General features: G+C 38.1%; 2 protein-coding genes across 6 annotated transcripts in view; one reads left to right on the top strand and one right to left on the bottom strand.

The window, feature by feature from the left end:
* Window positions 1-9,982, top strand: part of LOC140188492 (uncharacterized) — a 41,916-nt gene extending 31,934 nt beyond the window's left edge. For both annotated transcript variants that reach the window (XM_072244808.1, XM_072244809.1), the window contains exon 8: window positions 6,976-9,982. In XM_072244808.1, coding sequence (XP_072100909.1) covers window positions 6,976-6,991 — 16 coding nt within the window. In that variant the 3' untranslated portion in view covers window positions 6,992-9,982. The remainder of the gene's footprint in view (window positions 1-6,975) is intronic.
* Window positions 2,274-15,237, bottom strand: part of clstn1 (calsyntenin 1) — an 80,370-nt gene continuing 67,406 nt past the window's right edge. For all 4 annotated transcript variants that reach the window (XM_072244790.1, XM_072244789.1, XM_072244791.1 and 1 more), the window contains 7 exons: window positions 12,502-12,650; window positions 10,993-11,219; window positions 8,828-8,998; window positions 7,425-7,570; window positions 7,004-7,139; window positions 5,404-5,588; window positions 2,274-5,258 (listed from right to left, as the gene is read on the bottom strand). In XM_072244790.1, coding sequence (XP_072100891.1) covers window positions 5,067-5,258; window positions 5,404-5,588; window positions 7,004-7,139; window positions 7,425-7,570; window positions 8,828-8,998; window positions 10,993-11,219; window positions 12,502-12,650 — 1,206 coding nt within the window. In that variant the 3' untranslated portion in view covers window positions 2,274-5,066. The remainder of the gene's footprint in view (window positions 5,259-5,403; window positions 5,589-7,003; window positions 7,140-7,424; window positions 7,571-8,827; window positions 8,999-10,992; window positions 11,220-12,501; window positions 12,651-15,237) is intronic.

The raw sequence follows: 15,237 nt of genomic DNA, 5'->3' as shown, positions 1-15,237 counted from the left end.
GTTTCTCCAGCATTTTGTGTGTTTTTCGCTGGTTTCCAGCACCTGCAGAATCTCATTTACTAATTTAAAGTTTTGATACCAGCACCGTCAAATTTCTCAGGAGAATATTAGGAAAGTCAATGCAACCCAAAAAATATATCTTCACAAAAATAGTGCATAAATAAGACCACAAGACACAAGAGAAGAATTAGGCCACTTGGCCCACCAAGACTGCTCTGCCTCTTTCCCTCATGTCCCTTTGTCTACTCTTCTATCAGATTCCTTCTTCAGCCCTTTATCTTTTCCCACAGATCATCTCCCAGCTTCACTTCATCTCCCCACTCCCCAGTTCACCCTCCTTCTCCACCACCTAGCTTCACCCGTCAGCTCCTTCCCCATATCATCCTGGCTTCTGCACCCTCCCCTGCTTCCAGTCCTGATGAAGGGCCTCAGCCTGAAATGTCAACTATTTATTCCTCTCTAGAGATGCTGCCGGACTTGCTGAGTTCCTCCAGCAGTTTGTGTTACTTTGAAATTAAACTACAGTTGACTATTACTAGTTTGAACAGAAATATTCAAGAATAAACTCTTCCTCAGGCTTCCATCCAGGTACAGGTATCAATTTTAACTGATTTTTCGATGACAAACTGCCATCTTCATCAGGGATGATGCCTGGGAAGGTCTAGTTCGGTGATATTTATAACCAGTCAGGTTTTCACTGTTCCACAATTGAATTTCAGTTCTACTTAAAGCGAGGCCTTCATTTTTGTTAAAATTCTTTTCCTCTAGTTTTAACTTCAGTGGCTTTCATCACCAGGCAGACCCAAAAACTATTGGTGCAGCACAGTAGTTTTGTGCTGAAGTCAATCCTATTGCCATTGTGAATGCAATGACAGGACGCACTGTGGAAACCCGCATCAAGGAGTGGTATCTGTTTCAGTCAACCAAAGAAATTGGCAGTAGCAGAAAATTGCACTCGCAATGGCCATAGAATTGATTTTGACAACACAAAACTACTATGCCATGCCAATAGGCTTTGGGATCACCTGGTTAAGGAAGCCATTGAAATAAAACTAGAGGAAAGGAATTTTAATAAAGATGAAGGTCTTGCTCCAAGTAAGAACTGGAATTCAATTGTAAACAAGGTGGGACAGCAGAAACCTAATTGGAAGAGGACTAACCAATCAGGAGGGATGGGTGACAAGGGTATAAGTACCACTGGACTAGACATGTGTCATCCCTAATGAAGATGGTAGTTTGTCATCAAAGCGTTGGTTAAAATCGATACCTGTACCCGGCTGGAAACCCAAGAAGAGTTTATTCATCACATATACCAGGAAAGCACGAGATCCTTTTTCAGAAATATTCAAGGTTTGCTGCTAATTCAACTGGTGATGTGACTTCACCAGCTTTCAGTGCAGTTATAATCAGCAAGACTTTGCCTAACATATTGTTGCAAACACTAAGAAGACACGCTAGCGGCTATAATTCATCACAAGTTTGAGGTGATTTGGTACGTCACCAAAGACTGTAGCAAATTTTTAGAGATGTACTGTGGGGAGCATTCTGACTGGTTGCATCACTGTCTGGTCTGGAGGCTCCAATGCACAGGATCAGAATAAAACTGTAGAGGGTTGCAGCCATCATGAAGGATGTCTTTAAAATGCAGTGACTTCAGATGGCAGCATCCATCATTAAGGACCCTTAACATACAGAACATGTCCTCTTCTCATTACCAACATCAGAGATAAAATACAGGAGCTTGAGGATACACTCGCTGTTTTAGGAACAGCTTCCTCCCCTCTGCCGTCAGATTTCGGAACAGTCCACGACAATACCACACTATTTTGCTCTTTTGGTGCTATTTATAGGTTTCTTATTGTAACTTTCAGTAATTTTTATGTCTGTACTGCTGCCGCAAAACAACATACTTCATGACCTCCCACTTTCAAATCTCTTACTAACTCTTCCTTCAGTTCGTCCTGACGAAGGGTCTCGGCCTGAAATGTCGACTGCACCTCTTCCTAGAGATGCTGCCTGGCCTGCTGCGTTCACCAGCAACTTTGATGTGTGTTGCTTGAATTTCCAGCATCTGCAGAATTCCTGTTGTTTACTTCATGACCTGTGTTTTAATGATAATAAACCTGATTTTGGGCCAGAACTAGCTTCTTTGTGCAAGGTCACAGCTGTGGAACTGGTCAACAGTAGGTATGGTGGGCATTTAGGTAAAATATTGGGCCAATGTAGCAAAGCATCATTTTAGCCATTTTACACAAGCACTAAGACAACAAAGACAGATTTTAAGTTTTTTTTATTTGACACCGTATTGCTTCAGGCAGGAAGCTTCATCACCCCAAGTAATTGCACACTACAGAACCCATTAAAACATGCTGGACGATATTGTAGAGTTTAGGGCTGGAAATTTATTGTAGCTCAAAGACTTCAGATTGACCTATCATATACATATCTGTAAGTAATACCCATATTGGCTACATACAATTTATAACATGATTACACCATTGTTAGCTTTTAACATGATAGCCTTTATGTCTAATACATTATCTACGATGACAATAAATGGATAGACCAAGTTTCTTACACATGAACACAAGACACCCATGTCAGACAAATACATAACGTAGGATTTACTTTTCCACCATGAAAAAAACTAGCACATTAAAAAAAAACTTGACAAAAAAAAAGAATCAAGTAAAACCATATTCCCCCACTGTTAGGAAATCTATAATTTAAAGTTAAAAAAATTTAGACTATTCCACTTCCTAGATGTACATCATTAAGTTATGCTATTTGCGAAAGTCAAGGCACTCCCAACCTGCTCACCTCGATCCAGTTTAAATTACACACTTGTGGCCAAGACAGATCCTGACCCAAAGAACAAAAGAAGATGCAACAAAAGGAAAAGCAAACCTGGCTTCAGGTGATCACTGTGGCCGTGGCACAGAATTACAAGCTGCATGGCAAAGGATTTTGGACAATCCTGATTGATAGAACTTAGTGTTCTTAAATCCATTTCAAAACAAATATCATTCCAGACTTAAAGCTAAAATCTCATCTTTAACCACTAACAGATCACTAATTTAGCAGCATGCAAATGTATATTTTTTCAGCTAGTGATAAAAAAAATGCTCCTGGATCACTGGTTAATATGCTGGTGTGAAGCTCCCCCAATTAACCCATCAACACCAATTCTCCAAGTTAAAACCAGTGAGACATTCTTTCAAAGGGTAATCATGGATTTTTATTGGTTACAAAGCCAGACAGGTGTTTGGAATGCTTACCAAAATGATGAAATAATATTTCAATAAAAGCCTTTGTAAAAGAGCTGCATTTTCACGTTTAACCAGTGTAATGACTTATTTATTAGCCATTAAAACCAGGAATATTTAGTGAGTTTGTCATTCATGCAGATGCGATTTAGATCCCACATAGATGTTTGTGGGATGCTAGCCTTTCCACAATGCTTTAATATCATAAATAATGCTTAAACAGATTTTCTACACCCAATAATGTACCTTGTTATACACTTCCAATTTCCAAGGATTACCCTAAGTAACTCAAAATTGAAAAACTCACACCATGCTTATGTGATGCTGAAAATGCTGTGGGCATTCCAAGCAATCTCAAATAAGCACTCCCTAGATTCAGACGTCTTCAGAATTGGAGTTTTCATTCTCAAAGGACTTTTGCAATTCTAAGAATCTTACTTCTAAGGAAAGGAGGAGTCTGTAGGAGCACAGAACAGCTATTTCTTTCCATTCTCACCAAGCCTTGCTTCTTCCCTTACAGAAGCTAAATTCATTTGCTCCAACCATTAATGCATTACCAGTCACAAAACATCCATTTTATAAAACAAAATCTTCAACAGCCATAATCTTGCTCATCACTGACTACAAACACTCCCACAACATCTTTTCCCATTCCCCTTTTTGTCCATCCAGCCAAGCCTGCCCTGCGCACATCACTAAAGCTGCATATTTTAGTACCATTCTGGCAAATGTCCTTGCACATCAGTTAACAATTCATTTAAAAAAAACATGGAGGCAGAGCACTGTTTTAAAATCACCAAAACATTTGATTCACAAATATGAGCCAATTTCTTTGTACAGTTTCAACTACAATATTACAAGGAGAAAGCAAAGTTTACTAAATGTAAACAAATAGTTTAAAACTACAGTACAATTCAATGTACAGAACTATTGGTAGTTACTTTGTGCATTGATCCAACAGGGATGGTTCTCAAAGCAAGCATATTAAGTCCTTGGTTTTGCTGAATCCATCACTCCCATTAAATCCTCTGCTTTAAAAAGACAGTATTACCTTTGCTTAATCAACATGAGGCCGGTTTCTGATACCCAATGCAAAGTCAAACTGTTACAGAGTCAACAATTGTACATTGATTTAATTTTTAAAACAATGAAATAAAATTTGTAGAGTTGTACGCCAAAAGGTCAATGTTTAAATGCCTATCTACAGATTAATGCGGGATAAGCAGCTAAAATTGTTTTAAACTATTTTCTCCCTTACGTCAGCTTTACTGTTGAAGACAATTACAGCAGAAATATTTCAGGTAGCATCAGTAAGGATGACCATAATTAAACTAAGCACATTTTAATTACAGAGTTAGAACAAATTTGACATAGAACTTCAAAAGGCCAATATTTAAAAAAGATACTGTCTCTTTAAATGTATGCTTTAACTCTTTGTCCAATATTTCACTACCATGACATTAATTACATAATTTCAATATATTTACAAAATATTAAAAATCTTGTTATTCTTCTACATAAATTGACCTCCTCAATTTTTTTCCACATGCACCAGAAAAAAAATTATGACCAGGTCAGAACCAAGCAACTTTAAACGCTACTCAATGCAATTTTTCCTCTTTCCACAAAAAAACTGAAAATAGCAAAGCTGCCTCTTAGAGCAAAAAGAGTCCTGAAAATCATGTATATTGTCTAACTAGAGTCATTCATCAGATGACAAGAAAAAAGTGCAAGATGGTTCCTTAGCTAAGATGGAGTGGGCAACTGAGTCTCCAACAGCACGAAGTAACAGCAGGAAAATCAATAGGTAAGAGTTGAGTCATCCCATTCAAGTTGTTGTTGCCGGTTTACATTCTGATGATCTTCCTGCTCACCCTCTTCTTCACTGCTTTCAGACTCTGCACTGGTAATGTCATCTTCTTCATCACCTTCCTCACTTTCTTCCTCCTCTTCCTCCTCCTCCTCTTCGCTACTATGCTGGTCCTCGTACGTCTAGTGAGGCAATGCAATAGATTACTATGAGAAGCAAATTAATGAGCTGTCAAGTCTCTTCAAAATTACACCTACATTGTACCACAATTTTCCTGGGTGGGAGATAATTGGAAATTTAAAAGAAGATTTCAGTTTAACTATTTACCTCCATGGGGTTCACTGTAATTGTCAGCGCCGAATCATCCCAGTCCATCTCATTCTCTTTCCCATTCTCCTGATCCCGTATTGTCCGCTGATGTGCAGCGCGGATTCGGAAAACCCCAAGGATAATCATGAAGACCAGGAAACTGACACAGACAACGATGACGACTGTAGCTGCACCAGGCACAACTGCAAAACACAAGTGTTTTTTTTTTAAACTTAAGGCAACAATTTACAGAACAAGAATATTGTTTATAAGTGTATCTGCTTTCATTAAAAACAACTTTAAAAGGACGACAACTTGCTTGGATCACATTTCTCCTGCTTCACATATCAAACTACACTGGCTGTATTTTAACACCCAATTAACGAGATTTAAAACTTGATAGCTGGCACATCTCACCATTAGCACTGGCTCCTGCCAACATCCCTCTCCAGAATAAAAAGCATTGCAGAATTCTTCCAGAGTATTCATTAGTTAAAGAATTTTACATCTGCAGAGGGATTAAATGGGTCTGAAGACAAAGACCCACGGCCTAGAGGGCTCTGCATTGGACTGAATGACTTCTTCTGTAGCATTAATATCAAGAACGGATTACATATTGCTCAAAGTAAGCCAACAGATGTCTTACAGACTGCATTTGGAATTTGGTGCAGTTTTGGGCCCCTCGTCTTGGAAAGGCTGTGTTGGCATTGGAGCGGGTCCAGAGGTGGTTCACAAGAATGATGCCGGGAATGAAAGAGTTAACGTATGAAGAGCATTTGAAGGCTCTGGGCTTATACTCGCTAAAATTTAGAAGAATGAAGGGTGATTCTCATTGAAACCTATCGAATATTGAAAGGCTGAGATAAAATGGACATAGAGAGGATGTTTCCTATAGTGGGAGAGGCTAGAACCAGAGGGCACAGCCTCAGAACAGAAGGATGTCCCTTTGGAACAGAGATGAGGAGAAATTTCTTAGCCAGAGGGTGATGAATCTGTGGAATTCATTGCCACAAAAGGCCAAGTCATTGGGTATATTTAAAGCATACGTTGATAGGTTCTCAATTAATAAGGGCATCAAATGGTATGGGGAGAAGGCAGGGGAATGAGGTCAAGGGGTATGATAAAATCAGCCATGATGGAATGGCAGAACAAACTTAATGGGATGAATGGCATAATTCTGCTCCAATGTTTTATGATCTAAACCATACAAACAGCCAAATTGCAGAACAACAGGCACCTGTCTCATAGCAGATAATTCAGTCTTAATGGAAGAGCACAGAAATACTAGACTGTGAACTTTTATATAAACATTGAAAAAATAAATCACAAGCGTACAGATGACCAAATTAGTCTACTGCCAAGCACATGCCTTTATGGCTGTATTGTACACAAATTCATCTAAAGCCACACTGGTTGTATTATTTTAAAGTATTCAAGACCAGGTCAGATTGGAAAGGAATAGCATTTGGCCAAATTTTTGTTATTAACTAATTAAAACAAAGGAATGCATCTCAATAGATAAAAACTCAAAAGCTGATTGCTGGAAGATTGATCTCATTATTATTGAGAGGATCTTTTCTATATTTACAGGTATTTTGAAAACTGAAGTTTTGTGTACCTGTGGATGGATGTGGATTTGCAAGGTTGTGTCCGGATAAGTCAACTGAAGAATGGTGAACTGGATGAACAAACTCCGGTTGTACCACTGCATGGTTGGGATGCTCTACTCGATTAGCAGTGTGAATGACATTGACCTGAAAATAATATACAAATCTGTTAAAAATTCTGCACCATTCATGTCAAATTAGAACTGTAGAGAACGATAATTTTGTACATTTTTGGATATGTTTCAGATTTTATGAACAGGGACTCTAATGAGAACAAAATACAAGTACAAACATGAATGATGACTCTTGCAAACAATGTTGAGATGTTATCTCCTAATCACCCAATAACTTCACGCTTTATTTGCAAAATTGTAATGCAATCCTTTATAAATATTTGCAGATTCTTTCAGTGAAGTCTGAGTTTCCACATACCTCAACGGTGAATTCATTACTGGAGTAGCGTCCATTTAATTCTGAGCAAATTAGTTTAAATTTCCTTTCAAACAGCGATTCGCTGTTCCAGTTTCGATAACGAATCAAATGTAGCATCTCCTCATAATTTGCCATTGTATCAACACCTATATAAGATGAGATTTCAAGCAATGTTTTGTGTTAGGATTTATTTCAAAAACTCTTGCAAGGCAGAAGATCAAGGAGGATCCTAGCTTTGATCCATTAGTTATTTTGTGAGACGACAGTGGTGGTAACATTACCAATATCATTTGGGCAATGGAAGCTGGTAATAGTTATTATTTATTATTAAATAAATGTTGCTGCAAGTGATGACTCTTGCAACGACAGCAGGACTTAGTAACAAGAGAATAAATAAAACAATCAACTTCAATCTTAACATGCTGCTAAACACGTTGATCAACAGAGTATAGACAGATTATGGACTTTCCACTGTACTAAAAAAGTCAACTTCTTGTACAAATGAAATCAGGTACTTATAGCTTATTTATAGTTAAAATGGTTGGGCGAGACCAAAATATTCCTCAGATCCAAATATCTCCCAGTGTGATGTTCAGCCTCACAGGTCATCTCAATACTGATCTGGCATTATCAGACAAGAAATGCACATTGTACAATGAGTTTTGACTCATTGTATTTCCTGACACCATATACACTCTTCCAGTAGGCACTAATGAATAGATCTTGGCAACATGATATCCCATTGTTTTATTTTCCTCTTCTCAGTGGAGAAATGTGCACAAATACTTTTGTAACTCAAGTTGATTTGCATCATTTGGAAAGCCAGCTTGCTCTTTTCCTTGGGCAGAAATACACCAGTAAGTGCTGTCAGTGATATTCTTACAGTATCCTGCTGGCTGGTTGACTATTACACACCAAATAGGTAGGACAGAGTAAACTAAACAGTAATTATTGTATCCCAATGATTGCTTTAGAATATGATCACCATTTAGAATATGATACCTCAAGTTGGCAAAGAGAAGATTAGCTGAAGTATCTTTTGGGAGCGTCTCCCAAAAACATGCCCCCAGTCTTCATACATAACCTCTGAAACTCCCTGTAAATGTGGACATTTCCTTGGAGCTAATCACCAACTTCTGAAGGACAAGTTCAGTTCCTCCAAATAGTGCAGAAAATATTTTTAATTACACATAAATTTTAACTGGCAAGTTAAACATTTGTAAAAAAAAAAGCAGAAATCTAATAATGTACATGCAGAAATCAAAAAGCCCCAGGAATTGCAGACAACCCCACTAGCCACTGGGGTTGTGGAGAAGGGGACAACTATTTAAAAACATATTTTGCCATTATCTGATGACAACTCAAACTCAGAGAATATTAGCTTCCAGTATTTTACAACTCACCCATGATGGTCATGCCAGTTGAAGAGTTACTCATTTCCATACCCCTCTGTCGAAGTTGGGACTGATCAACATCAAAACTTTCCTGTTCTGCATTCAGCTCATCACCAAGAACTGAAATCTCACACATATCAAGATTGTGCATTATTTCTTCAGATATCACAGACTCTTGGACTGGAAACAATGTGGCCATAAAGAAAAATTAATTCAATACAAATGATGGGTCATTGATAATTCAACAATTATCTGTAGTTTAGCAACAAATAAAAATCAAGTTAAATTAAATTGTATACCAATACAAAAAAGTAGTTCAGATCACAAATTGATCTCTCAGTTATAGATGTCATTAACATATCTTACTTATTAAATATTGAAAGGCCTACATGGAGTGGACGTGAAGAGGATATTTCCTATAGTGGGGTATTCAAGCCTCCGAATAGAAGGATGTTTCTTTAGAACAGAAATGAAGAGGAATGTCTTTTCAGCCAGAGGGTAGTGAACCTGTGGAATTCAATGCCACAGACAGTTGTGGAGGCCAGGTCATTGGGTATATTTAAAGTAGGGATTGACAGGGCTAACAGTAATAAATCAGACGTGAAGGAATGGCAAGCAGACTCAATGTGCCGAATATTCTAAATCTGCTCCTATGTCTTAGTCTTAAAATGATGAACAATGATTACCAGCTTTAAGATCAAGGTGATATCTAAACATTTTAGCTGTATAGATTAGTGCAACATTAATTCCTGCCTTTTCCTTCAATATATAACATTAAGGCCTGTTATTTGGTCCCAGTACTGGCTGTGCAACTGGAATACATTGCACCAAGTCTTCTTTTCTTTTCTGATGAAAGGCAATCAACCTAAAATGGGAATCATCCTACTCTCCATGGATGCTGACTAACCCTACTAAGTATTTTAAGTAGTTTCTTTTAATTTCAGATTTCAAAGGCCTTAATTATTGTGTTTTGCCCTCTCCTTTGCTATCTACCTTAAAATAGAGAAGATAGGCCAAATTTCTGTAATAGTAATTAAGATTTCAGCATTGTTGGACAATTTGAACAATGGTATCCAATGAATGAATGTGTATGTTTAAATGCAGAAGTCTAAGCTGCTGCAAGAAACTCTACACCACCTTCACCAATATACTTTGAGTCAAAACAGGAGCAAATTTATGAGTATTCAACTCTGTAATTCTTCAATAAATTTGCCACAAGCAGAAATATCCAGACCTAGGTGCCACATTCTCAAATTAAACAGCCCACTACTAAGATATGGTAGAAATATCTGCATACCTTTGGAATTCTCTACCCAAGTGCAGTAAGTAAATGCTTAAACGGTAAGGCAATTGATAACGACCTTCAAAAATTCTTTTCAGCCCTGAAAATTACTTTCCCATATTTGGAGGCTTATGTTGAAGAGGTTTGATCTTTATTGTTGGTCTCTTAATTCCATCCCTCATGATTAACATCCAACTTATTTTTCCATTTTCACATTTCAATGAAAATTCTTCAATTCTATTATTTTCTTGACCTATTCATTGATGCAATGGACACTCTATGCTGCCTCAAGACTCCAAAATTGAGCACATCGATATTCCAAAACTCAGCAAGCTGTGCGAGATACCAGAAGAGAGTTGCAGGGTGAGCAAGTTGTTTCATAGTACTAGAAAATCCAGACCAACCTGTTCTGTTCTTCTAACCAAGGCCTCCAGGCACTTTTTCATTTACCTGCACCACACTTTATCGGTAGCTTTTACACTTTGATTTGCATTGTTGTTGTTTTACCTTATTCTTTATGTAATGGTTTGATCTGTATACACAGTATGCCAGACAAGCTTTTCACTGTGTCTTGGTACATGTGGCAACAATAAACCAACACTAAAATCACAATGCTCTTTACATGGAGATGGACTTACATGGAGAAAGAAAAGGATTTTTTCCCCCAAACCCTAGTGATAAACTGTATTATGACAACTGGGGTGATCTGAGGGCAGTGACTTAATGAAGTAAATCTGTGCATAAATATGCCAGTAACTGATGCCAGTGTTACTCTAATTGTACCCTGTTGTCTGGTTGATCATTCTACACCAAATAGGTATGACAGAGCAAACTAAAAATCAGTATCACAGCAATTTAGAATATGAAACTTTAAGGGCATTGGGGCTTTTACCTGCTGAATCATCTTCATCCTCTCCTTCTGGTTCGACCTCTCTTGTGATGGTGCTAATGACCTTCAGCTCTGGGAATAATGGAACACCCTCATCACTTTCAAATTCAGAGGCAGCACGTGCAAAGTGATCAATACCACTCAGGCTGATTCTTGGTTCGTCTGGCTGAAGAACCATTACATAGCCCTCCACGTCTGGGATAGTGATGCAAGTCTCTTCATTGAAGCACCTGGAAAAGATTTTATTGTGTAGAATTCAAGAATATTAGCTTCCAATCATCTATCTGCATATTTTCCAATTGCCAATATGACTTTCGATCATATTGGCTCCATATACGAAGCCCTCCAAATAAAAGGGAGCAGTTATCAAACACAAAAAAACCTCAAATTTCTTAAAAAACCATTGTAGGTCACATGTAAATATGTCACAACCGTTGGACAAGAACTTCACACATGGATAAAGATTTTGTTCTAAGCAACAAGATGGCCAAACTGCAATAGATCGCTCATCTCATTTAACTGTTAAATTAAGTTGCCTGAAAACAGTGAAATATCAGGTTATGGAACTAAAGTTCTAAATGCTAACGACAGCATCTCAATTTTCGTATATGCAATCAGGTCCAACTTTAGCTTAAAATACAATTATACTGCCACACCCTCAAATGGGTAATATTGCAGCTTGGTGCATGAGAGACAGGCAGATTTGAGATGTTTCATGACTACTACAAGTTTTTCCCTTGTGCTTGAATGACCAGTATCCTAAGACTTGTCGCAAGTAGAAAGTGCAGTGTTGATCAATATCCCAAGCTTAATATGTCATACTATTACGTGGCTGTATTATCCTAGTATCATACATTATGAGTTAACATGATTTGGAATGAGGGCGTGCTTAAGAGGTGGGTTGTGTAAGTGGCAGAAAATAGAAATCTACTAGTTATTAGCCTACAGAATGTCAAGCTCAGGGGAATTTGCGTTATTGGAATTTACTTCTCTACCATCATCCCAATTCCATCAATTTACTTGCAGTATATAAATCATAACATCACTCCCTAAGATTATCTAGATACAGAACTTGGTTTCATCTTGCCCATTCTCAGGACATTCTATTTACCCTTTGGATTGATGTTGTTACTGTTCTTTGCATCCTCTCCTATGCATGTGTGGTATTTCAATTACTGTGCCAAAGAAAATGTCTCTGAAATTTTTGATACTTTACAATTAAAAAACATAGAACATGGGCAATATACATTGCAAAATTAAACTTGTTATCATGTTAATCAGAAAGACTGAAAATAAGTGTGCAGTTTGTGGTTTTCCTAAACTAAATTGCAATACAGTTATATCATTTATTTCTTGGCTGTTTTTTTTTTACACCATTAGCAGTTAAAATACATAAATACCTAGTGGATCAACACCCAAGTCAAATCCTATAAAAACCCATGACAGGCACCCTGGAGACTGAAGACAAAATTATAAATGTTTGTATTAACTAATTTCAGTTTTCCAACTTACTTCACAGTTGTGCTGATTTTCAATCGTCTGATTCCAGGTGTTGGGAACTGCCTAGAGTTGAGATACGACATGTGCTGTATACTCTTATCAAAGCTTTCAATGTCGTTCCCCTCCAAGCTGAGCACTGACTGGGTGGGATTGAAATGGACCTAAAAAAAAAGATTCAAGTATTTTCTAATCTTGTTCACAACAGTTTTCCAAATGAGCTGGATATTTCATTGTTCCATTTGAGATGTGCTTGCTCAGTCCAAATTTACTGATCTATAAAACTCCATGATATTTTGGGTTACAGGGTTCCACAGAGCGCTATTTAACACTCAAATGCAGGGACATTAGACAGATTAGGGAAAGCATATTCACCATCCGTGTCCTGAACACATGAATATCCCATTTTTAAATTCCAGTTAAGATTGATAACCACTTCATTGCAATGTGGAGAATAATCAGATCCATCACATCTATAATAAATGTTACAGATGAGGAAAGCTTAATTTTTGTTAAAAAGGTTCATGGGTTCTGATCACTGTCACTGACGACAGTGCCCTTTAAACAAGAGGGCATAGAAAAGATGTCAGCAACTCTTCAGTACAACTGCGAAATTTTGCCCTTTCACTGTATCATATGTAATAACTGCAAAGTATATTACAAAGAATAGATTTCAAATAAGGCCAACATTTTAACTCCCAGCAGCTAATCATCAACTATTGGGCACATAAAATTTGATGGTTTTCTTCTTCAGTTAATTGCTCCAAAGAAACATTAAAAATTTGAGGTTGAATGTATTTACCTAATCTGGAAGACACACATACTTGTATACATGATGGTAGGTTAACTGGTCATTGTAAATTCCCCCATGATTAGGCTAGGGTTAAATTGGGTGGCGCGGCTTGAAGGGCCAGAAGGGTCTATTCTAGGTGTATATCAATAAATAAATAAACAAACAAACATAACATACAACTGTCCAAGAGCTTAGTGGGGCTCAGGCAAATTTAAGGATGACAGAGTTACTATTAGAGACTAACCACATAGAACTGTGCAGCTCACTAGCAATACCGTTCTTCCCACTATTTATCAAGTCAGATTCCTGGAGAAAATCGTGGCTTCAGTGGGGCACATCAACCACTCCCTGGCTTATTTCATATTTCTCAGCTTCCAATGTAGATCTTTCATCTTGGAGTGAATTTAATTACAAAAGAAAAAAAAAAATTACAGAGGTAACAATAACATATTTGGATTTCTAGGAGTCTTGATGTGAACTGAGGATTAACAAACTCAAAACATCATTGAATAATTAACTAAGAGGTTGTAAGTAGTGGGATGCTGTAGATGTCAGGGCTGGGGCTCCAGCTGTTCACATCTTATGTCAAGGATTTGGTTGAGGAAGCTAAATGTCATATTTCCTGTTGATGCAAAGCCAGGTGCCGGATGCAAGGAGGATGCAGATGGGGTTTGGGAGTTCAGGAAATTGGCTAGGTCTCATGGCAGAAAAGATAGTGGTATGTTAAAATGTCTACTGTCATCCGTGGTAGAAAATAAATATAGGGAACTCATTCCCCACCCCCCCATGTTGAAAGCTGAAATATATTAGCACTCAGGGAAACCCTTGTAACACCAATTGCTGAAAATTAACATGAAGATGCACAAGCAATTAAGTAGGCAAACATTACATAGGTGTTTATTGCTCTGAATATATATTGTTCAGGTAAAGCTATACTTGCAAAGTTGTGCACAGGTTTGAACACTCTCCTAAAGAAACAATATACTTGAGCAGGAGATTAACCTAGTGCATTTCTGAAATAGCAGATTTGTTATGCGATTTATCACACTGGGTCAGTACTCTGTTTTGACAGACCTGTGATCCCAGGAGCGAAGCTTTGCTGCATTCCCAAGCTTAAGCACAGTACTCCAGGTGCAGTCAGATCAATACCAAATATAACTACTCAATAAAGCAAACCATCTAGTTCAATTCCATATCTGACCTCAGGAAAGGAAGTTCTACTGGGCTGGGTTATCTATAAATAGACCATAAGACAAGACAAAGGAGCAGAAGTCTGCCATTCGGCCCATCAAGTCTGCTCCACCATTTTATCATGAGCTGATCAATTCTCCCATTTAGTCCCACTCCCCCACCTTCTCACCATAACCTTTGATGCCCTGGCTACTCAGATACCCATCAATCTCTGCCTTAAATACACCCAATGACTTGGCCTCCACTGCCGCCTGTGGCAACAATCTCCACAGATTCACCATCCTCTGGCTAAAAAAATTTCTTCGCATCTCTCTTCTGAATGGGCGCCCTTCAATCCTTAAGTCATGACCTCTCGTACTAGACTCTCCCATCATGGGAAACAACTTTGCCACATCCACTCTGTCCATGCCTTTCAACATTCGAAATGTTTCTACGAGGCCTCCCATTCTTCTAAACTCCAAGGAATACAGTCCAAGAGTGGACAAACGTTCCTCATATGTTAACCCTCTCATTCCTGGAATCATTCTAGTGAATCTTCTCTGTACCCTCTCCAACGTCAGCACATCCTTTCTTAAATAAGGAGACCAAAACTGCCCACAGTACTCCAAGTGAGGTCGCACCAGCGCCTTATAGAGCCTCAACATCACATCCCTGCTCCTATACTCTATTCCTCTAGAAATGAATGCCAACATTGCACTCACCTTCTTCACCACAGACTCAACCTGGAGGTTAACCTTAAAGGTATCCTGTACAAGGAGAGGACTCCT

The sequence above is a fragment of the Mobula birostris genome, chromosome 27 (genome assembly GCF_030028105.1).
Source record: "Mobula birostris isolate sMobBir1 chromosome 27, sMobBir1.hap1, whole genome shotgun sequence".
NCBI classification, from domain to species: domain Eukaryota; kingdom Metazoa; phylum Chordata; class Chondrichthyes; order Myliobatiformes; family Myliobatidae; genus Mobula; species Mobula birostris.
The sequence above is the reverse complement of the archived record's forward strand: the minus strand, read 5'-3'. Positions and strand labels throughout refer to the sequence as shown.